Source organism: Rousettus aegyptiacus, unplaced genomic scaffold (assembly GCF_014176215.1).
Source record: "Rousettus aegyptiacus isolate mRouAeg1 unplaced genomic scaffold, mRouAeg1.p scaffold_m13_p_1, whole genome shotgun sequence".
Lineage (NCBI taxonomy): Eukaryota > Metazoa > Chordata > Mammalia > Chiroptera > Pteropodidae > Rousettus > Rousettus aegyptiacus.
In genome coordinates this window covers 165,522,937-165,545,741 of record NW_023416284.1, presented here as the reverse complement: position 1 = coordinate 165,545,741, position 22,805 = coordinate 165,522,937, and the positions used below count along the sequence as shown (strand labels likewise).

The window sequence follows — 22,805 nt, the reverse complement described above, 5'->3', positions numbered from 1 at the left end:
GTGGTTTGTTTGTGATATGGAAAAGGGTTCTCACCCTCATGAGAAGAAGTTATCTGCACCCTGAGTAGCCACACAATCTCTATATCACAAGCACAAAACTTAGAACCACCTAGCCCAGCTCCTGGGGTGACCCCTGCCCAGCTCCTGGTCACCCCTGCAACAGTGGCGGCAGCAGTATTTCCATTTACAAAGAATAATATCGCTCCTCGTACGCATCATGCTTTAAAACTAGATAACAAATCTGCTCTTGGATTTGGCCAGGGTGACTGTGTGCAAAGGGAATGTGGATTCGAGTCCTCGGGCAGGCGATTGGTATCAGAGATCTGGGCTGTTTCCTGCTAAGCTCATGGCACAGCTTCTTCAGGGAAGGAATTACCTGGCATTGCTAGAGAGTAATCAACTGTGTCTGTGACAGAATGGAAAAGCTGGGCCTGCGACGCTTTCTTCAGCTGATAAAGAAAACCTCCCAAAGCCATTAGGTTCAACTTATCCGTAGCATCTTCAAAGAGTCTGGTTGAAACAAAAAGATTTGTTACTTGGAAACAATTCAGCAAAATCTTTATGGCAGAATGGTTATGGTAATTTTGTTAGATGTGATTAATGAAAATGTTGTGTAAACACTGTAAAGAAATGTATGGTATCATTATACCTATCCTTACTGTGTACAAATATGTTCTCACCTCCAGAGTTTCATCTGAAAGGCACAGACCATATTTAAACAAAGAAAATCTTTGTATCCCAGGGCCTAGCTCAGCCACATAGAAACTTGTAAAATGTTTGGTAAGAAGGTGAAAATGGCAGAGCCCCCCTCCCAGAGACCGAATAACTGAGAATGGAATTCTTAGAATTCCATTTCTACTAGGAGTTAGGGAGAAGGTAAACAGAAGTAGCAGGGCTTAGAGGAGGCTCAGGGACTCACTGGAATTTGGGACGTTGGGATCAAATATTGGATTAGGTGGCCACATGAGAAATGACCCTCCCACTGCTCGTGGGTCATCAATGCCTGCCCTCCAAACCTGTGCAGACACCAGAAGGGTGTGCAGCCCCATGGGGCAACACATGCTGGGCAAGAGAGTGTTTCTCATAGAAAGTGAAATGATAGATCCCTTTTGAAGGGGTAATTCGAGACACACACATTTTAACACGGGAATCTGTGAATTAATCATTCACAAATTATTCTAACACATTTTTCTTGCTGTTTTGTAATTCCGATTTTAACTCCATTTGGTTTCTGGATCCCATGAACCATTTCTTCTGCCTCTTTCCTAGTGAGCAAATAGAGGTGAAGATTATTTCCTACCTGACACCTGCATCCAGGTTCCAAAACACTTTCCCAGCCACTTTGCTGGGTAAATAGGAGAAAGGGATTCTTGTACAGTAGTGCACGTACATATAATATTGAGTTACTAGACGAAGAAAGTGAGTCTCGGTGCAACTATTTATATAGACATGACCTGGCAATTGGTCGGTGTCAAAGCCAGGAATGAACTCGGGTCTCCTGAGCGCCCGCCAGCGGGTACACTTCCCACTTCGCCACCCCCTTGCTCTCCGTCCTCTCCATATAAACTTCGTTGTGCTTGTGGTGGGTAGTTCTGGGGCACAGCCACCAAGTGAGGTGGCACGACATGTGACTGGTGACCGAAAGCACTGTCAGCATCAAGAAGGGTCAGCAAATAGTTGGCGTTATCGTTGACTGTTTCTTCTCATACCTTAATGTGGTTGTTGGGCATCACTTAATAATATATCACCCTCCTGGGTGTGGGATTTTAAAATATTATCATAAAAACAGATTTTCGCCATTTGCCGAGCTCTGGCCTAAGTGCTTCCAGTGTACTAATTATTTTAACTTCACTGCCATCCTGCAAGACAGCTACTTCATGACCTGACATCAGGACCCAGGGAAGTGAAGCTGCCTAGTGTCCCGGTGCAAGGGCAGCCGCCTCCAGAGCCTCCAGTCTAATCGTGAGACGACAGTTCATGCTAAGTGTGCACGTGGCAGGAGGCAGAAGTATCTTTGAAAAATAAATTAAGAAGGTTTAAATGACTGGCTAACAAATCAAGTTGTCCCGGAAATGATTTAAGAATAGCAGACATGGGTATGGTTTTGCCAACAGGTGACGGGTGCTCCTTGGTGAGCAGCCCTTCTGAGGCGTGGTGAGGATGGGTGGACACACACCTGTCAGCCTGGGTGGAGAGCGTGAGCACGGCCTTGGCGGCACTGCTCCCTGTCATGAGGCTGCCCCCACGGAAGTCAGAGGCCCGGCCTCGGCTGCCTTCCTTGACGAGCTCCTGGATGGAGAGGGGCTGGATCACTGGGGCCGTGCTCAGGGAGCTCTCCTGCTCCAGGCTCTGCTCATGAGGTGAGCCCTCACACTCCGGGTCCCCAAAAGGTCCAGAGCCTCCGGAGGCCTTCTGTGGCTGGCTGATGGTCAAGGCGGGCTGAGAGGTGCCATCACTGAAGTGGGTGTGCTCCAATGTACCCACGTACTCGCATACCCTAGAGAAAGTCACAGACAGGCAGCCGTTAAAAGCTGCAGCTCAACTGGACCAGCTCTGTAAATCCCACAGGAAGATAGAAAGGAAATCCATCCAGTTTACAGTCCTCCCAAACGTTTCTTTCCTCTGAAGATGGCCACCTCTCTCTCTTCCTCCCGTATCTTCTCTCTCACTATATTTTGTTTTTGAGTTGAAACAGACAGCACGTAAGTGGGTGAGGATTCCTCAAATTCTCCTACCCCTGGTAGAAGGGCAGGTGACAAAGGTCTTTCATCCAGTTACGTCCTGTCCAGCTTACTAACTTTTCTGGACTTTGGCTGTTTGAGTGAGTTTTCCCAAGAGGTCCTCTTCTCCTCTCTCTAGTGCTCTGATTAGGCCTTGGGAAATATTTCCATACTCGGGGGTCCCAGAATGAGGGCTGACAGGCCCTCTGGCCACAATGGGCCTTCTCTCAGGGGTTCTGTCCAGCCATGTCCCGCCTGGTCCTGATAGCACCACATAACTAATGCCGGGGTGGTGAGTGGGCTGGTCCCCTAACCATGGTAAACACAGAGAAAAGTCACAACCCTGGTACAAGTGCCAACTCCCACACTGCTTGTTCTCAACAGAACCTGGGACTCAGGGGGTTCATTAGAGGCCCCTCATCCCAGGATAAGTCCATTTACTGGTAAAGGCCATCCAGGATAATCTACTCTGATATTCTACAATCAGATAATTTTTTGATTTCATATAAACTGCTTGGGTGAAATTTAAGCCTCTCTTTTTCCCTTTTTGCTTGTGAGAGTAACGAGGAGGACATGAGCTTCCGCTGTGCTCCAGGGTCATTCATCCTGGCTCCTTCTCACCTCTCAAGATAGGTTTTCAACCCTTGAATGATGTCCATGCTTCTCTCTTTGAAAGCTGACAAACACTAATTGCTATATGTGTGCTTTTGGAATAGTAAACTGAACCCAGACCTGGCCAGTGCCCCGCAGATCTAGGCGCCTGAGACCTGCTTTGGGCTGTCCCTGCTCCTGACCGCCTCACTGCTGCGCGGCTGCAGCTGAGGTGGGCGAGAGGGGAGGAGACAGCCCAGTGCTCACCCTGCGCCCGCACGGGGCAGGCAGCGCTCCTTTCCTTCCACTGTTCCAGGTCTTCCTGAGTGCCGAGGCCTGGCAAGGCGTGCTTTTCAGTCTTTGTCAGACTAGCGAGCTCTTTGTTTTTACTTTACAGATCCTGTAAACTGTGTAACTGATTGTGGGGCGGGGTGGGGGGGAGGTTCTTTTCACATTGATTCAATAAAAGCATAGAGCCAAATTTTGGTCTGTTTTTGGCACGAGGACTATCCTCTTTTTTCCTTTGCCTAGATAAATTAAAAAGTAGACATCGTGTACTTTATGTGTCCATGTAAGCTATCCCGAATTCTCTTTAAATGAAGAGGACATTAATAAACATAGAGCAACGTTATACGGCTGGCACACGACCAGCTTTTAAATCTGCATTGTATCCACCTAACTTACGTGGTTTCTGTCATCCACTATTTAAGAAATTGTGTTTTTTTTCCCCTTTTGTATAAGACATCTGGCTCTCATAGGCAATGTCGATAATCTGTTCATAAGTCCCTAAATCAAATGCTGTCCCTCTGTTCTCTAAAATATACATTAGTTGGGTCCCTAGTCCCTCTTCTCTTTTTAATCTCCCATTTGGGGCTCATCCAAGCTCTGCGAATTATCATCATCTGTTTAAGTATTGACAGACCCTGGCATCTACCCCTCCATCACCTCTGAGCTCTCGAGGTAGAGTGGGTGCCGTGTGGGGGTGGGGATCCCGTCATGCACCTGAACACGTGCGGCCAGCAGTCCGGGTTGTGGCTTCCCATCTCCAGGCCTACGCTGAGGATGGCGTCCATGCACAAGATGTGGGCTGTGTGCAGCCACACCCCCTGCAGCTTCCCGATCTGCTCCAGTTTCTGCTCCACTTTTAGCTTCACTGTGCCAGAAAGACAGTCATTAAAATAACAGTCCGAGTGAGGGACACAGAAAGGGAGAGAAAAGATGGAGAAGAAAGAATGTGTTCTCATGCGAGGGCAAAGGGAAACAGCAGACATCACTGGCAGCTAGTTCCTCAGTGGCTGGTCCTTGTGGTTCATCATGCAAACTCCCCAGTCCACAGACACCTGGTTCTTCCAGCTCTGTGGCTCTGAGGGGGTGGGTGCAGTTCCCCCAGGCCCACCCCCAGGTGCTGGGTCAGGCAGAGTGGTGCTACGGGCTTCAGGTGCTGACCTCAGCTAAAGCCATCTGTGCCCCAGATCCTTCCCCGGCCCCTGTGCACTCAGATTGATAACATGGGAGAACTGATGTTCTGCAAGTTCTTGCTGAGATTCATCTAATGTTTTGCATTCATGATAATGATCATCTAAAACAACATATGCATTACACTCTGAACACCATCACGACTGCTGTAGAACTGAAAATTACCACATTATTTTGCTCCCTGAGTTTAAATTTATATTTGTGATCTTCAAGTAATTTTTTTATTATAGATGACTAACGAGAAAGGGTGCTGAAGGTGACTTAAGATGTCAATTGGGCCAAATGCCAAATACATAAAGGTATCAGGTCTTCGGAAGACAGGTCTGGTGGGATGACTGAGTGATGGTCCAGAACCCAGAAATACGGCACGCTCACTTCAGAGCGAGCTGAGCCATATTCCTGCTGTAAAGGGCAAACTAACTTGTAGCAAATTACCGTTGGTCTCATGGATGTGACATGATTTTCTTTTTTATTTGTATATAACTTCGGTATTAGTTTTGGTTTTATAGTTTTAAAAGAACTTTAAATGTAAACATTTTTATATAATTTATGGTTGTACATATTACATAAAATTGTGACAACCTTCTTTCAGTTAACACTGGGATCTGTGAGAGCTGCTCTACTTACAAATGGGTCTCTATATATGACTCAAATTTGAGGAACAGTAGCTTAACCTGTTTTTCTTAGCTTTTTAAAAATGTGCCCATGGTTTCTGTGACTAGCTACTTTATACATGGTATTAGTATAAATTGGACTAAGCTTCCCATTTTTCTTTCTGTTTGCTATCTGCCATTTATCTTTAGTTGCTATTAGGAAGGCTGCTCTCTCTCCTTATACTTAATCATCTACTTCATTGACTGACTAATTTTAACAAGTTAAAAATCAATTATTTTCTGAGTTCACAAAAGTCAACTTTTTCTCTGACAAGAGCACGGTCTTCGTGAGCTTCTTCTCCGGGACTTCCTCCATCTGTTTGATTTCTCTCTTCAGAAAACTGGCCATTCTGCCTTCCCCACTGTAACCTAAGGGGTCGTCATATGTGCACTCAGTGACACGCCAAAGCCAGTGGTCACAAGATGACAACGAACAGCTCAGCCAGGTGGGCCTCTGGTGTCCAATGGGACTCCTATTTAGCAGCCAAGTACACCTTCCTAGTTGCGAGGGGCAGGTATGTCATGTCTCGTCTCCAGAGGGACCTACTGTAAGCACTATGTAGGGCGAGCTGCATAAAACAGATCCAAGCTTATGATTCACTAAGATCTCATGATCAGTGGTAAACACACGCTGTGGATCGCACATGGAATGGAGATGAGCGTCTGCTCTTGCTTGTGCAGACGTGCGCAGGTGTGTGCACACCACACGTAAGATGCCAGGTAGATTCTGGCCCTTCAGCTGTTACCTTGCGCTATGGCGTCACTGGGCTCTTGGACCTCCTTGTCCTCTTTCTCTTCCTGGACACAGGAGGCAGCTGCCATTTGGGCAAGGGCCGAGGCACAGTTAGCGGCAACTCCTTAGAGGAAACAAACAGTTACCCCTTAACTGAGTCTATTCTCCAACCATTTAGCAGGAAGAACCCCTTCTAAAATACTTGTTTCCCACCAGCGCCATTCCCAGAGTTTTCTGGGGACACCCCTCAGGCCGCGGGTCAGAAATTCCACTCCCGCCAGTACCTAGAGCACAGCTCAGCCGCGCCGCTTTGCGCAGCCCGTCGAGGCTCATGCAGATGGCATCGCGCTCCTTTTGGTTCTGCTCTTTGATGCCTTCAGCCCCCAGAATGAAGGCCAGCCCTTTGGAGCTCCCCGCCATTCGGCCAGTCAGGGGGGTCGATAAAGTATCGATCAAGTTCTTCCAGCAGCCGACCAGAATGTAGCGGGCGAAGGCCACACCTAGGACGTGAAGGGGCATGGGTCACTTTATGGAGACGCAAACAACCTGGTCCTGAATGGCACGGGCTCCTTTGGCTATCGAATTAGCAATACTGAGTTGTATGCAGTTCTATGACAGGAAATATAATTTAATGGATTTCACTCTGTGCTTATAAATAATGACTGTTACACCGTCACCTGGATGATGCTACGTAACTGCCATCGGGCCCTCGTTCTGCAAAGCAAAACTTTGATTCATTTATGTCAGCACCGAAACTGCCAATAATGATTCAATTGTTAGTATCACATGTGGTGCATGTACATTCAGAAACTCAAGACCCTTACCTGCCACTGTGGAGTCATCTATTCTCCTGCCCTGGGTGAAAGGAGACTCTGTAGAAGCTGAGGCCATCAGCTGGCCCCCAATGGCACTGCTCTCTAAGCCATCGATATCTGTCACGGACAAAGAACAAGGTTTTCCTCGAATGGAATAGTTCAGTCAAAAACAAACGACCTCCATAATATTCACTTTTTTCCCCAACAAATATCCACTGGATCAATTATGTAACAAGTATATAGCAACCTTTATCATAATATTAAAACTTCTGTTTTATTCATTCAGTCCAGTTTTCTTTCAGAGCATTCTACTGTTAGGCTGTAGTATATTTTTTTTATTTGAAAAAATAAACTCTCCTATCTCTGTTGTTAGAAGATCTATTGTTTTAGAAACTTAAGATCTTTCAATACTCCTTTTATTCAAATCAGTGGCATTATTCTCAAATTTTATATGTACAGGATACCTCAACGTGGATTTGCCTTTCAAAGCTTCCTCATAAAAATTAAGAAGACACTATGCCTCTTTGGTCAGCTAGTCATATAACCTAACTCCAAAGTACAATACCTTAATAATAATACTGTACGATTTTCAAAGTGTTTTCAGGTAACATTATTTTTATTAGCTCTTCCCAACATCTTAGATAGGCAGAGTAGGTATTATTTTCCTTATTTTACAGAGGAGGAAACAAATACTCAAAGCAAGTAAATTGTCCAAGGCCGTGAGGCTGCTAAAGGAAGAAATGAGACTCAGTGGTCATGTCTTTTGACTCTCATCCAGGCCTCTTTCCACGACACCAAACTCCAGATCAAGACAGGATCCTGATTCACCTCATTTAAATTTTTGTTAAACTCTCATCTACAAAATTAGCTCATTGAACCATTCCTAACATGCTGGCAAGAAGAGACTAGCTTGGGGTGAATACTAGGCTTTAGCCTTGGTTCTGAACTAAGTAGCCTTGTGGCCTTGAGTCGCATACTCCATTTTCTGGGCCCCCAAATCCTCAGTATAAAAGAAGTAACAACTGGAGAAGTGACCATAGAGTTGAAGCATATGTACCTGAATGCAACTAACAAAGCTGAATGCAACACTGAGAGAGAATGAGAAAGGAGTGGCATACGTTTATTCCTTGATTTTAGACTTTAGAATTTCACCCTGATAGGATGAGATTACTTGGCATGGTTTTTGGAAGTTATTTCATTATATTTTTGATTCTTATAGTAACTCCAAGAAGTCCAGAGAGTTGCTAACAGGGTTGATCTTAAAAGTTCTCATCGCAAGAAAAAAAAAATTTGTAACTATGTGAGGCAATTGATATTAACTAAATTTATTGTGGTAATCATTTTTCAATATATACATATGTCAAATTATTATGTTGTACCCCTTGGACTAATACAATGTCATTCATCAATTATATTTCAATAAAATTGGGGTGGGCGAAAGCAGGGAGAAATCTGTATGGCTATTAAAGTACGAATGGACCAGTTTCACTGACATTAATTTGACTTACGGTCTAATGGTATTCACCAGAAGTTGCCATTTATCAAAATTATAATGTTGCCAATGTGCTAGATAAAGGATTGGTGAATTCTAGTAATGAAGTTTATCCAGGCACTAAGATACCACCGTTCCATAGAACACTTTGACACGAAATCAGGGATGGCCCCAGTTCGTACAGTGTTGATCAGAATGCTGCTATAGATTGTCCTTGCACATAAAGAGAAGATCAGATGAAAGTTCCTAAGTTCTAGGTTAATTATTGCTCAAATTCACTTCTTGTCACTTCATACCTGGAATTCACCACGAAGAATCATAGAGCCTAATTCTGTCAGATTCCTATGAAAAGCCTGTTTTCCTATTGTTAATCTAAAGTTATATAACTTTCCTAGGGACTTAGCAATTGAGCTTACTGTTCTACTATAAAAGAGATGGCTGATTAATGGTGGTGACTGACGAAGATGGCTACTGTGAATAGGTTATTTGTTCATTTCAACATCTGCTGAATGACTCCTTTTATTAAGGTTCAGCTAAGAGATTAATTTTGGCAGAAATGATGGAATTTGAAAATTAAACCTGGCATGTTTAGGATCCTCACTCAAATTCCAAGGCACTTCTGAGCTGGGCAGAAGTTTCCATCCCTACCAAAGGGAGTGTTTGAAGACAGATGGGAACCGAGCATTGTTTATAAACAGACTGAATAAATGTCTCACACAATGATGAATTCTTTTTTTTTTGAATGGATGTGTCATTATGATTAATAAAATACAAACTGATCACTTGTGTAGTGAGCTTGATCCCCACGGCTTAGGACCCAGCCTTGCTTCCTCCAAATTCCATCCTCACTGTATGTCTGACTCCTAAGTTCCACCAAGGGGTACAACATAATAATTTGACATATGTATATATTGAAAAATGATTACCCCAAATGCCTCACTGTTACATTCCACCTACCAGTTGCCCACTCTGCCACCTTTCTAAGAGTCTCCAGTACCAATAACCAGCAACGAACATACCTTTCGGACAAAAGATCCTGCCTCCTAGCTGGACCATCCTGCCCCAGCCCAGTCCTGCTTCTATCGGTGTGCCCTGCCTGGTGCAGAGCCATGCTGAGCTGTGTGAGGGCACTACAGAGAGGGCAGGGAAGGCATCTGGTCTGATGTAGGGCCATGTTCTAACATATCCTATCAGCTGGAGCCGTGAGAGGATTACACAGATCAGGAACCAGTCTGAGAACTCAGATCAAATACAAGATGAGCCTGGAGAGCTAATTTATTAGGGCGAATGAGGTCCAGACCAAACTTTTGTATACTCCTTGATCTTTACCTGACATCATGATTAAGACATGCAAAGCCATGAAAGGTTGCTTTTGACAGAAAAAATTGCTTCAGGCCCAAACCCCATAATGCTCTCTATGTTCTCATGTGAAATTTCTAATAGTTAAGTAGGATTTTTAAAAATCTAGATATTGAAAATAAAGATGCCGGGCAACTCTCTGGCATTATTTTTAAATAATGGTATAGCTGGAAAGGGAAGGAAAGACCTCTGACATAGACAAGAAATAGGAATGGAGCCAAGTTTAAAATAATTCATTTTACATTACTGGCAAATTCCCATGAGCACGGAACAATATAGCATGATATAGATAACAGTATCTATTAGTACATGAGAGTTTCCAGGAATAATTCTGGGCTTTGCGCCCAGAAAGTACTTCGAATCCCAGAAGAGGCCTATAGTTTTCCACCAACAGACATAGGTGCTAAGTAATTCCTAATCGAATGGGGCCCTGTGAGCTCTGCAGAGTCCCACATGGAAAAGGGACGGAAATCTCTTGTGAGGCGAATTCATGATACTTTTCTGAAACTGTCACCGGCTGCCAGGGAAGCTTTGTGGGTCTGCTTCAAGGTCTGCTTGGAACACCATTGCTTCTCTGAAAGAGATTTAAAGTGAGATCCCCCCCTCCACCCCACCAAGTGGCACAGAGCCAGGTACAGAGCCACTGACCGGTCAGCATGGTGACGAGGGGGAGGCTGTTGTCCTCCGGGCTGCCCCAGTAGCCAGCTTCTCCCAGCATGTTTCTGTCGAGCACCTGATGGTAGAGTTCCTCAATCCAGGCCTGGGAGAAGACCATCAGCACCCCGCTGGTCTGGACCTGCTTCATGAACTCCTTCTACAGAGGGGATCACACGAGAAGGTGAGCAAATCTGATCCCTGACAAACCGTCCGCCGCCTCTTCGCTTCACACCCCGCCAGAGTAGTCCATGCATACAGGAAAAACAAAACCATGCTGCTTGCGGGGAGAGGTTAGTGGCCTGGAAGGGGAAACTGAGATGGCGAAATCCCAAAATTCATGAGGTTCCTTTCACTTATGGTGTCTTTTTAAGGACCCCATTGGAAGATTAGAAATGCGCCATTTTACATTTTTAATCTCCGATGTGTGGGAGGATTAGAAATCGCACAGGAATACTGAGCAGAACACCTTCTTCTCACTGCCCAGCGGCAGCAGGGATGGAATGCACTCCCTGAAAGAACGTGTGTTTCCAGAGATACATGACTTACCACCAGGAAGCCACCGCTGACACTCAGGAATTTATATTTTATCAAGCTGAATCCCCTCACGCACTGCCCCATGGATTAGGTTCATGAACTGATGTTATGGAACCCCGCTGGGCGCTTGCTTGGGTAGGGGAGCTGGCCACAGGATAAGCACCATCATTTGCATCCCACATCTTACAAGAGGTGCTTTGTTTTCAACAATGAATAAGCTTATAGCTCTGGGCCATGTATAGGTCTGGGACTATTTTGGAAAGCAACAAAGAGTTTTTATAAAAGATGCCTTCCTTTTCAGCAAAGGGGACCATTTGGTGTACATCTTCTGATGTCACTTAACGTGCTGATCCTGTGTTTTTGATTGTATCTCACACTTGTGCATGTTTAATAGTGCCACCGGGTGAAGTTACTGGGCCATTGGCAGGCGGCCATTTCTAGGCACTCGGGGTCCTGTACTCTCTGGAGCAAGGTGGGTGACAGCATCTCACGGTGATGTGCAAATCTCATCACCTCTCCTTCCACAGCCTCACAGGCATGGTCTATTCCAGAGCAGTGCAGGACAGAACGCCCTGTGCCCTCCCTCTCAGGGCGCTAACACTCAGCTTTCCGGCCCGGAGGCCACTGCTGGTCCTCAGAGGGTCCGAGTGGAGTGCACACACTCACCATCATGCCGGGCGCCAGGGTGGGCCGCTTCCGGTAGTAGTCGCCATGGGAGAGCTTCAGGTTGAGGAGGAGAGCGCAGTGGGCGGCCGTGTACAGGCTGTCTGCGTTCATCAGCATCTGCAGGCTGAGGCTGCTGTTCCCATCGAAGCCGGGAGAGTGCATCATGCCTAAGGGAGAGAACCAAGGGCCCTCAGGGGCTGCAAACAGTGCACTGGCAAGATGGATTATGGACAGCCAGAAATCAATCCTGGTGACAGAAACATGCATCATTTAGGACATTTCTGTAAAGCAACAACAGCCAGCAAGGAATACCTTTAGGGTCAGATACACACTCCAGCCTGGTGGGGAAGAGCATGCATTCCAGTGTGAAGCTACTTACCTGGGCAAACCTTGATATGTTACTCCCCAGCTACTCTGGTAAAATTACTTAAACCCTCTAAGTCTTGGCTTCTTTACCTAGAACTAGGCAGAATAATCAACTGTGTCTGTTTCCTGCTCAAACTCTCCAATGACTTCCCATCACAATAAAATAAAACCCCGACTCTCCCCTCCTCTCTCCTTCCACTGTCTGCAGCCACACTGACCTGTGTTCCTTGATCTCACCAAGCCTGGGGCTGCCTCGGGGCCATAGCATTAATTTTCGCCACTCCCCAGGACTCTGGATGGCTTTCTCCTTGATTCTTTCAGGTTTCTGCTCAAATGGCAGCTTTTCAGAGACCTTCCCTTTCAATTCCATCTCAAACGGCATCTCCCAGCTACTGCCATTCTTGCATTATTCTTCTTCCTCACTTAGAATTTTTTTTTCATTGCTTCAATGACATGCATTTATTCTACCCAGCATTATAGTAACATATGTTTATTGTCTTCCATCACTACTATTATCTGCTATTATGTAAGATATGTGAGAAGGTGAGACTTTGTTAGATTTGTTCACCAGGGAATCCTCAGTGCCTAGAACAGTGCCTGGCATATAGCAGACAGACCCTCACGAAAATGTTTGCTAAATAAATGACTAAGTATAAATGAACGAGTCTGCTCTGAGAACTAGATGCAATAATGCATGTAGGATGATTAGTATCGTAACTCATAATTAAGTGTAATAATAGCTCTCAAAAAGCTAAATATAGAATTACCGTGTGATCTAGCAATTAGGTATATATCCCAAGAAACTGAAAGCAGGGATTTGAGCAGATACTTGTATGTTTATTGTGGCATTATTCACGACAGCCAAAAGGTAGAAAGAACAAGCGTCCATCGACAGATGAATGGATAAACAAAATGTGGTATATTCATACAATGGAGGTCTAACACAAGCTACAACGTGGATGAACCTTGCAAACATTATGCTAAGTGAAATAAACCAGAAACAAAATAACAAATATTTAGGACCCATTTATATGAAATATCTAGAATAGGCAAATTCATGGAGACAGAAAGTAGATTAGAGGTTACCAGGGACTGAGAGAAGGAAGTTTCATCTGGGGATGCTGAAAAAATTCTGGGAAGAGCGGTTTGCACAACACTGTGAATGTAATTAGTGCCACCGAACTGTGCACTTAAAAAAGGTTAAAAGGCAAATTTTAAGTTATATATATTTTACCACTATTATATATATTATTATATATAATTGTTTTGGTAATTAAAACAATTACCAAAATTATCAAGAAACTTTGAATTGTGTACTTTAAATTACTGCATTATATAGTATGTGAATTGTATCTCGATAAAGCTGTTAAAAAATAAATGGGGAAACAAGAGTTTCGAAAAAAATATAGCTATTGGTTTTCCCCGGACATTTTTTCTAAACATCATTTTATACTAAATAGTGTTTTCATTTTAAAGGGCTCTTCATGCTTTATATAAACTAAAAGAAAAAAAAGCCCAACTATGTCTCATGCTCTAAATATGGACTCATTCAACCAGAGACAGTTGGTGCCTCGCTCAAACTTTCACAGAGAGCTTGGAGTGACAAAAAGTACCCAAGTCGGCTTCCCCTCAGCTGGTACCCTCGGCCCCACATCTGTTCCCGCAGACTCACTCGAGGGCTGGATTGACGGATGTGGGTGAAACAACCCAGCCTAGACACAGGCATGCAAACGACACATGTCCACATACTCAACAGACATCTAAAAGTATCTTTTAATAAAAAATGTGCCTCTTACATGAAACGTAAAAATTTTCAAGAATTATCAGTCAACTAAGTGGTAAATCCAAATTATTTGTAACCTGAATGTTACATCCTTGTGAATGTCTTAATAAATATTCTAGTAAGAAATAATATGGGCCAGAAGAAGCTTTTGAAGTTGAAAAAACTTCAAGGCCTTTGCTATATTTGAGAACAGAATACACATGTTTTGGTGAAAGTAAGTATATATATTATTCTAATAAAACCACCTTAGGCAGTCAAAAGATAGGCATTACCTCTGCCTTGCCGTATAAAGTTCCTTAAAAACTTTGCAGCTGCCTTAAGGGATTTTTTTTTTTTACTGAGATCACTTTGTAATCATGGGCCGAGGCGCATTTATAAAAGGAAGGTCAGGCTGAGAATAGGATTTAAAAATGACATCCTTGGTCAGGACAAGAGCAGCATGCCTGGGCCCTGAGGGTTTATAGGAACACTCCACACTCTTATGGCCCTGGGGGTCTGGTTCCAGTTTCTTGGAGTAGATAAAGGGCACATGGTCGGTCCCTTTCCATAGTAAACAGAAAGCAGCATTTGACATCGTTGGGTATGTAACTATCCTGGATCACAGATGAAAGGAATATTTGCATCTATGAACCAAGGGGGAAAAAAAAATAATCACAAGTAGCTTTGATCTTAGACATCAGTAATGATTTCTTTTAAAATTTTGAAACCAACTACTGTTTTCCATGAAACGTGTTTTGGAAAACTGAACACATGCTCAGGTGCTAAATGTGAAAACGGCAGCTAAAGTGTCTGCTGATACAGGAGACCCAAATCAGTAGCAGAGAGGAGACGAAGTCCCAGAAAGCACTGCCCATGGATATGCTGAGTTCCGAAATAATTAGTCAGACTTGTTAGGAGCAATCTGTTGACACTAGCCCATATGTCTATGTGGATTAATTTCTCACATTATCAAAATCTGGCAAATTTAAGAATAAAACAAAAGAAGCTATATCAACTTCAGACAACCATTTTATTGCTATACCAATTATAGTTCATTGGTGACATTAATAATAATCGAAATAATATAACTTTTTATATGCTATGTTCTAGAACCAATTTCTTTTCATACATTACTTTATTCAATGTATGAAATATATATATCAAATGTCCTTTATATTTTACTGGTAAGGAAGTAAGGAAAGTGCCTTGGAGATATTAATTTGCTGAAAGTTACATAGCTAAAAACTGGCAAAAGTCTTCTGGGCCCAAGCCCAGCTTTTTGCATAATGCCATATTGTACTTGTTTTTAATGCTGTAAAAAGGGACTTTATCAAGTCTCTCACTAATAGATACTTTATTTTCCATTCATTCTCTGGTCTCATTGAAGTGTTATCAAATTTGGGGTAACGAACTATAGGAACTACAACCTTTAACATACTCTGGCTATTCGTTTTTTCCAGTGTTCTGTAACTAAAGTTCATTCTTTTCATCTATAATTAAGATTTCTTCACTGTCAGTAACAGGAGGGTGGGCCACTTACTTGACTAGTCACCAGTGAAAGACTGAAGACAAGATTAGCATAAATGGCCTCGGAAAGTATATGTCTACGATAATTTTATGTTTCTTTTTAAATAAGCATTAGATATTTGATGTAAAACATTTAACAATACCGGAAATATTAAAAAATAGGAACAACAGCCCCTGCTTCTCCCAAGCCCCAATGATACCTCTCAGCAAAATCACTTCCTTGTGCATATTGAGTAGAAATACAGTCTCAAATGAGATCATACTGTATACATGGTTCTGTGAGTTGGTGTTTTCTAAAAATATTTTCAACATCTATTGATATTTTTAAATAACTGTGTATATACCACCACACAGTTGTATTTAATTTATTTAATGTATTTTCAATTATGAAAAAAGCTGAAAGGATGAAATAACTTCTAACACTTCTGCAAGTGTATCTGTGGGATAACTGCCAAAGAGCAGAATCAGAAACAATATATTAAGCCAGAGGGTAGGGGGGAGGAAGGCGGATGGGGTAAAAGGAGTTAAATATGTGGTGACAGAAAGAGATCTAACTATGGGCGGTGAACACACAATGCAATACATACATGCCTTGCTGTTGGGTTGTACACTTGAAGCTTACTGGATTTCATTAACCAATGTCACCACAGCAAAAATTAATTATTTTCAAAAAGGAAATACATTAAGTTTGATAGATGTGGCCAAAATATCTTCTAAATAATTTTATACCAATCTTTCCTCCTACCAACTGTGCATAAGAATACTCTTCTATGCACTCAGCATATCGGGCATCATCAACTTTCCTAAACCTTTGTAAGCAGATTATATGATTCTCTTGCTAACAGATTTCTTTAAGCCTGATTCTAATTGTCTGATGACAGAAATTATAAGAATATTTTTTTAGTAATTTGGAAAAAGGTACAATGAAGTAAAAATAATCTATAATCATACCATTCTGAGGTAAGTTTTAACATTTTGATGTTAATTTTAAATTCTTTAAAAAATTATATTATGATCATTATCCATACCATTACATATTATTTGAAAACATCATTTTAAATGACAACATAATGTCATAAATCAATGTACTATAACTCATTTAATTTTCATTTACTTTTGGGCATTTAGGTTGCTTCTAATATTTTACTGTGAAGTAATGCTATTATAGACATTTTGATATGCAAATCTCTGCTTGAGTTTCTGTTCCCTAAGTCGAGATGTCCATGGGCATCCATCCATCCCTCTGATACTTAAAAAAGTATCGCGCATTTGCTAGGCTACAGTTCTTTAGTCCGTGATTGGCTTTTCACCAGGGCACGTCAACTCCAGAGATTTCTGAGTTTTTGAACATCTCTAATTTACCTATCCATTCACCCGCCCCTCCATCCTGATATGGTACAGTGTGATGACTTAAGACCATGGTTTCTGGAGCCAGGCTGTTCGGGTTCCTATCCTGGCATTACCAAGTCAGCTGTGCAATGCACCTTGGGTGACTTACTACTTGGCCTCTCTGTGCCTCATTTCTCTCATCTGTAAAAGGAGGATAATACTACTACTACCTACCCTATGGAGTTATTACAAGCATTAAATGAATTAACACATGTGAAACTCTTAAACAGTGCAGGGCATTCAGAAAGTGCTATGTTAGTGTTAGCTATTGTTATTGCAGACACATAAATGCTGGAAAATGACTCAGAGAAAGACACCAGATGGTCCACTCTCTGCTCGTATCTTCCCACAGGTACTACAGCATTTAATCTTCAGAATACGTAAGGTAAGTATTCCCACCCTCCTGACATTACAGACAGGGAATCTGATGCATAGACAGCAATAGGACTTGCTCATGGTCACAGAGCTGTTAAGCGGAAGAGCTGGAATCTGATGTCAGATAATTACGAATTCGGAGCTAGAGCTCCTGACAACACTGTGAACTCAGATTTTTTTTTTCTTTTAAACATTATTTTATTAAATTTTTTTGGTACTATTGTTTCTCTGGGAGTTGTTATATATGTTGTTAGTTTCACACACACAGATATAAAATTATGGGCAAAATAGCTTTAATTCTATCTTTGAGACATTGAGAATGGAAGTGACTAACGATATTATGATGAGGATAACTCTGAATCCACACTCAGTTTTTAAAACAAAATATGGTGCTGTATTAGAAACTGCCAGTTGCTAATCAAAACCACCTCTTCTTTCTTAGAAACGGAATCCTGATTTTACTTGGGGTTGCAATATACTCTGTCTTTCTTGTGACCAGGAGGGTCCGATGAAGTCAAGATTATGTGACGCTTCTAGAGAGCTTTTTAAAGTAGCATTATTTAGCTCTAAGGTGGACCCTTTGCCACCTTTTCTTTTCCCCCTTCCTTCTCACTTGGGCCAGGGGTGTGAAGGCTGCAGCTTCACTAGCAGCAGCCACCGGGGTAAATGAGGAAACCTGAGGATGAAAGTCGCATTTTAACAAGGGGTAGAGCCCAAAGACAGGAGGGGCCTGGATGCCTGATCATCATGGAGTGCTGGACAGCCTGCCTCAGACTTAACTTAGGGGAGAGAAAATGAATCCCTTTCGTAAGTAATCATACGAGTTTTCTACTACATGCAAACAAAACTAATCCTAACTGATAGAGGCAGAATTACATATTTGTTTATCTGAGGGTTTCTTCCTATATTTTACCCCTTTTGTTTCCTCAAAGATTCCGAGGTAAATTTAAACACCCCTTTGGGGCGTTTAAATCACAAGGCCAAAAACAGAAGCTGGCAAGAGCATATACGCGCCTCCCTGGTTTTATATTCACAAAGCCAGAGCTCCCTCCAGGGACTGAGGTCCACTCCCAGGAGGTGATGAGAGGCGGGAGTAAGCATCAAGGCAGAGAAGGGAGACCCTTGGCTGGGCAGAGCCTGGAGGTCTGCAGCCCTCTGCTGCCTGGCAGTACCCGGAGGGTTGGCAGGGCCCCACAGGAGAATGTACAATGGCACACAGGGGCTCCTGGCCTTGCCAGAGCATTCCAGGTCCTACCCTGGCGGGGAGGTAGCAAAATCATGTGACTCCCCAGAGGGCCTGGAAAGTGGGGCAGTGGGAGCTTGTTGGCAATGTGAGAGGTGAAGGGCCTCCTTGCCCAGATCCTACATGAGCTCCAGCCTCTGGTTTTACCCTAGGATGGGGATCTGAGGACTAGCAGACTTTAAATGTCCAGCCTTCTAGGCAGGGTAAGGGGTCTAGAGTCAGATTTGTTCTAATTTAAAGAAAAAGATATTTCTCGCACAGCTGAAATTCATACTTGCTATACTATCTTTCATGAAATTTGGTACCTTATAAATATCAAACTGCTTGTAGTAAGCCTTACATTTGGTCAGAATAAGTCTCAAGACCATAAGTGAACACCACTAAGTTTAAGGAACTGCAATCTCAAAGCCAAGTGCCTGTGTCCCTCTACCAACTGCTGTGTGAGGCTGGCTCTTGTTTTCAGTCCTTGAAGAGCCACCTTACAACACAGATGTCACTTGTTTCTGCAGGACCAGGGTGGCATCGGCAGCTGTCATATCTCATATCCACTACCATCTCTATAAAACTCGTGTTTGTCTGAACTCACCTACAATAACAAACATTACTTGCTTTCAAAGGAAAGGCTCCCTTGTCATTAAGTGGAATTAAATGAGGCTCATTTCAACTGTGTTAGCTGTCTGAGGACAGGGGTCCCTAGGTAATGCAGAGCAAGTCTGATCTCATCCAAGAGAGCAGACCCTGGTCTTTTTTACTAACCTTTCATCTTAAGGTGGCAAGGGGAGGGAGAATACAGCCTCAGTCCAGAGGTAAACCCAGGCAAGCACCCAGCGGCTTTGGCTGACACACAGTAATGGTCAGTGTGCTCCACTAAACTGCAGTGGGAACTGCAGAGAATTAGCTTATTGGTCGCATGACCACAGAGTGATGATGGGTCTGAACTCAGAAAGAGACGAAATGTTAATTGGTAAAAGCATTACGGAGGTCCATACAATTAAAAGACAAATGACTAACATAGTTAGAGACAACCAATACAAACTATATTTGAGAACAATCAAAAGATTTTGAAGTCTCTCTTCAATGTGCTTATTTCTGCATGCAAAAATTAATGTCATAATATAGTGGGTCTGATGAAATATTTTACAGATCTTCAAAATTTGCAACATTCGTGGGGCCACAGTCTGGCCACATAAAACATTCATTCCAGCCCTGTTTTGTTTTTGCATGTACTGTAGTATTGATTTAAAAGGCACAAAAACATAAATGTGAAGATTTACTTTAGCTTCAGATTTTATAAAAGACTTTGCTAGGGTTATATTTCCTAATTCTCATAGGAAATAAGGCAGGGCCCTTGGAAGTCTTTATGCTGTGACAACTCATTTATCTGTAATTAATAGAGGATGTTTAGAAACATAAAGTTATCTACCCTCATACCAAAATCTGGTAAAGATACTACAAAAACAGAAAACTGTAGACCAAAATCTCTCATAAACACAGATGCAAAAATCTTCAATAACACACTAGTAAATCAAATACAACAGCACGTTATAAAGATTATACATCATAATCTAGTGGGCTTCATCTCAGCAGCACAGGGATGGTTTAACATATGCAAATCGATTAATGTGATAAACCACATAAACAAAATAAAGAATAAAAACTATACGATCATGTCAACAGATGCAGAAAAAGCCTTTGACAAGATACAGCATCCATTTATGATTAAAATACTTAATAAAATGGGTATAGAAGGAAAGTACCTCAACATAGTAAAGGTCACATATGGCAAACCCTCAGCTGATGTCACACTTAATGGTGAAAAACTAAAAACTTTCTCTTTAAGATCAGGAACAAGACAAAGCTGTCCACTATCATTTCTATTATTCAATATAGCCTTGAAAGTCCTAGCTACAGCAATCAAGAAAGAGAAATAAAAGGCCTCTAAATAGGGAATGAGAAAGTCAAACTGTCACTGTCTGCAGATGACATGATTCTCTATATAGAAAACCCTAAAGACTCCACTAAAAACAATAGAAATAACAAACAAATAAAGTTTCAGAATACAAAATCAATGTACAAAATCCATAGCGTTCCTATACTCTAACAATGAATTTGCAGAAAAAGAAATGAAAAAAATTCCTTTTGAAATTGCAACGAAAAGAATAAAATACCTAAGGAAGCATAGGAAGGACCTATACATTGAAAATGATAAGACATTATTAAAAAAAAAATTGAAGAAGACACAAAGAAATGGAAAGATATTCTGTGTTCATGGATTGGAAGAATCAACATAGTTAAAATAACCTTATTACCTAATGCATCATACAGATTTAATGCAATCCCCATTGAAATCCCAAAGGCATTCTTTAAAGAAATAGAACAAAAAATCATCAAATTTGTATGGAATCACAAGACGCTGAAAAGTCAAAGCAATCCTGAGGAATAAGAACAAGGCCAGAGGTATCACTCTGCCTGACATCAATTTACACTACGAAGCATCAATAATCAAAACAGTGTGGTACTGTCAGAAAAACAGACACACATACCAATGGAACAGAACTGAGTCCAGAATTAATGCTCCCATATATGGGCAAATAATTTTCAACAAAGGAGCCAAAAGCATATGATAGAGAAAAGAAAGCTCCTCAATAGAAGGTGTTGGGAAAATTAAAAAGCCACATGCAAAATAATAAAACTAGACTGCTATCTATCACCACATACCAAAATTGACTAGAAATGGATCAAAGACCTGATTATAAGACCTGGAACAATAAATTGCATAGAAGAAAACATAGGTACTAAACTCATGGACATTGGACTTCAAGAGGATTTTATGAATTTGACCTCAAAGGCAAGGGAAACAAAAATAAATGAATGAGACTATATCAAACTGAAAAGATTCTGCACAGCAACAGAAACCATCAACAAGGCAAAGAGGCAACCATTTGAATGGGAGAACACATTTGCAAACAATGCCTATGATGAGGACCTAATTTCCACAATATATAAAGAACTCATACAACTTCAACAATAAGACAAACAATCCAATTAAAAAACGGGCAGAGGACATGAACAGACTCTTCTCTCAAGAAATCATACAAATTGCCAACAGACAAGAAAAGACGCTCAACTTCACTAGGTATTGGGGAAATGCACATCAAAACCACAATGAGATATCACCTCACACATGTTAGAATGGCTATCATTAACAGGACAAGTAGTAAGTGTTGGAGAGGTTATAGGGAATAAGGAACCCTCATATACTGCTGGTAGGAATGTAAACTGGTACAGCCGCTATGGAAAGCAATATGGAGGTTCCTCATAAAACTAAGAATAGAATAACCATATAACTCAACAATATCTCTTCTGGGTATTTACCCAAAAAACTTGAAAACATTTCACAGCAGCTTAGTTCACAATGGTCAAGACGTGGAAACAACCAATGTGTCCACTGACAGATGACTGGATAAAGAAGGTGTGGTAAATATATACAATGGGATATTACTCAGCCTTTAGAAGAGATGAAATACTGCAATTTGCAACAACATAGTTGGATTTTGAAATTATCGTGCTAAGTGAAATAAGTCAGATAGAAAAAGTTGAGAACCATATGATTGCACTTATATGTTGGATATAAAACTGAAAGCAACAAACAAATATGACAAACAAACAAAGACTCACGGACACGAACAGTGGATCAGTGTTTACCAGAGGGAAAAAGGAGAAAGGGGAGGTAGATGGGGTAAAGGGGGGCAGGTCAAATATTTGGCAGTGGAAGGAAATCTGAGTGCTGAACACACAACACACACATATGATGTATTACTGAACTGTACACTTGAAATTTATTTGATTTTATTAACCAACATCACTCCAAAAATTTTAATTAAAAAATTAAATAAAAAACAACAACGAAATTATCTGAGAGCTAAACTTTACATATTTAAATACTGAAACTTCTGCAGCTGAGTTAATTTCTATAGATAATTTTAATTTTAAATAGGAAGCCCTAAATATGATTCTACACTTTCTTGATTACTCGAGGTTATCATTACTGCCACCGTCGTTACTATGGACACATAGCTGTTCTTGGGGACCTCCCATGTTTGTTGGACTCTCTGCCTTAGCACCAGGGACACCAAACTGATCAGAGCAGGCTGCCAAGCTTCTGTCCCTATGACTATTTTCAGCTGGGAAGAGGTATAGGCTCAGAGGCTCTACCAAATCCCTTCCACAGGACAGTGAAGTTTCCTTCCAATTCAGGCTTTAACTATGACTCACATTCCACAGACAGGAGGGTTCTGAGGTTGGAGAATATGATGTTATCCAAATACACTGGAGTATCACACACTGTTTGAAAGTTCACAAAATTCAGAACACATTGAAAGGTCAGCCTGCATCTCATCCAAAACTCCACTGATTAAAGGCCTCATTCAAAATAGTTTGCATGATG

General features: G+C 41.9%; 1 protein-coding gene across 2 annotated transcripts in view; it reads right to left on the bottom strand.

Moving 5' to 3' along the window:
* Positions 1–22,805, bottom strand: part of ARFGEF3 (ARFGEF family member 3) — a 145,322-nt gene that overhangs the window by 37,136 nt on the left and 85,381 nt on the right. For both annotated transcript variants that reach the window (XM_016132679.2, XM_016132680.2), the window contains 8 exons: positions 11,697–11,863; positions 10,488–10,653; positions 6,998–7,105; positions 6,458–6,673; positions 6,187–6,297; positions 4,314–4,464; positions 2,177–2,497; positions 377–510 (listed from right to left, as the gene is read on the bottom strand). In XM_016132679.2, coding sequence (XP_015988165.2) covers positions 377–510; positions 2,177–2,497; positions 4,314–4,464; positions 6,187–6,297; positions 6,458–6,673; positions 6,998–7,105; positions 10,488–10,653; positions 11,697–11,863 — 1,374 coding nt within the window. The remainder of the gene's footprint in view (positions 1–376; positions 511–2,176; positions 2,498–4,313; positions 4,465–6,186; positions 6,298–6,457; positions 6,674–6,997; positions 7,106–10,487; positions 10,654–11,696; positions 11,864–22,805) is intronic.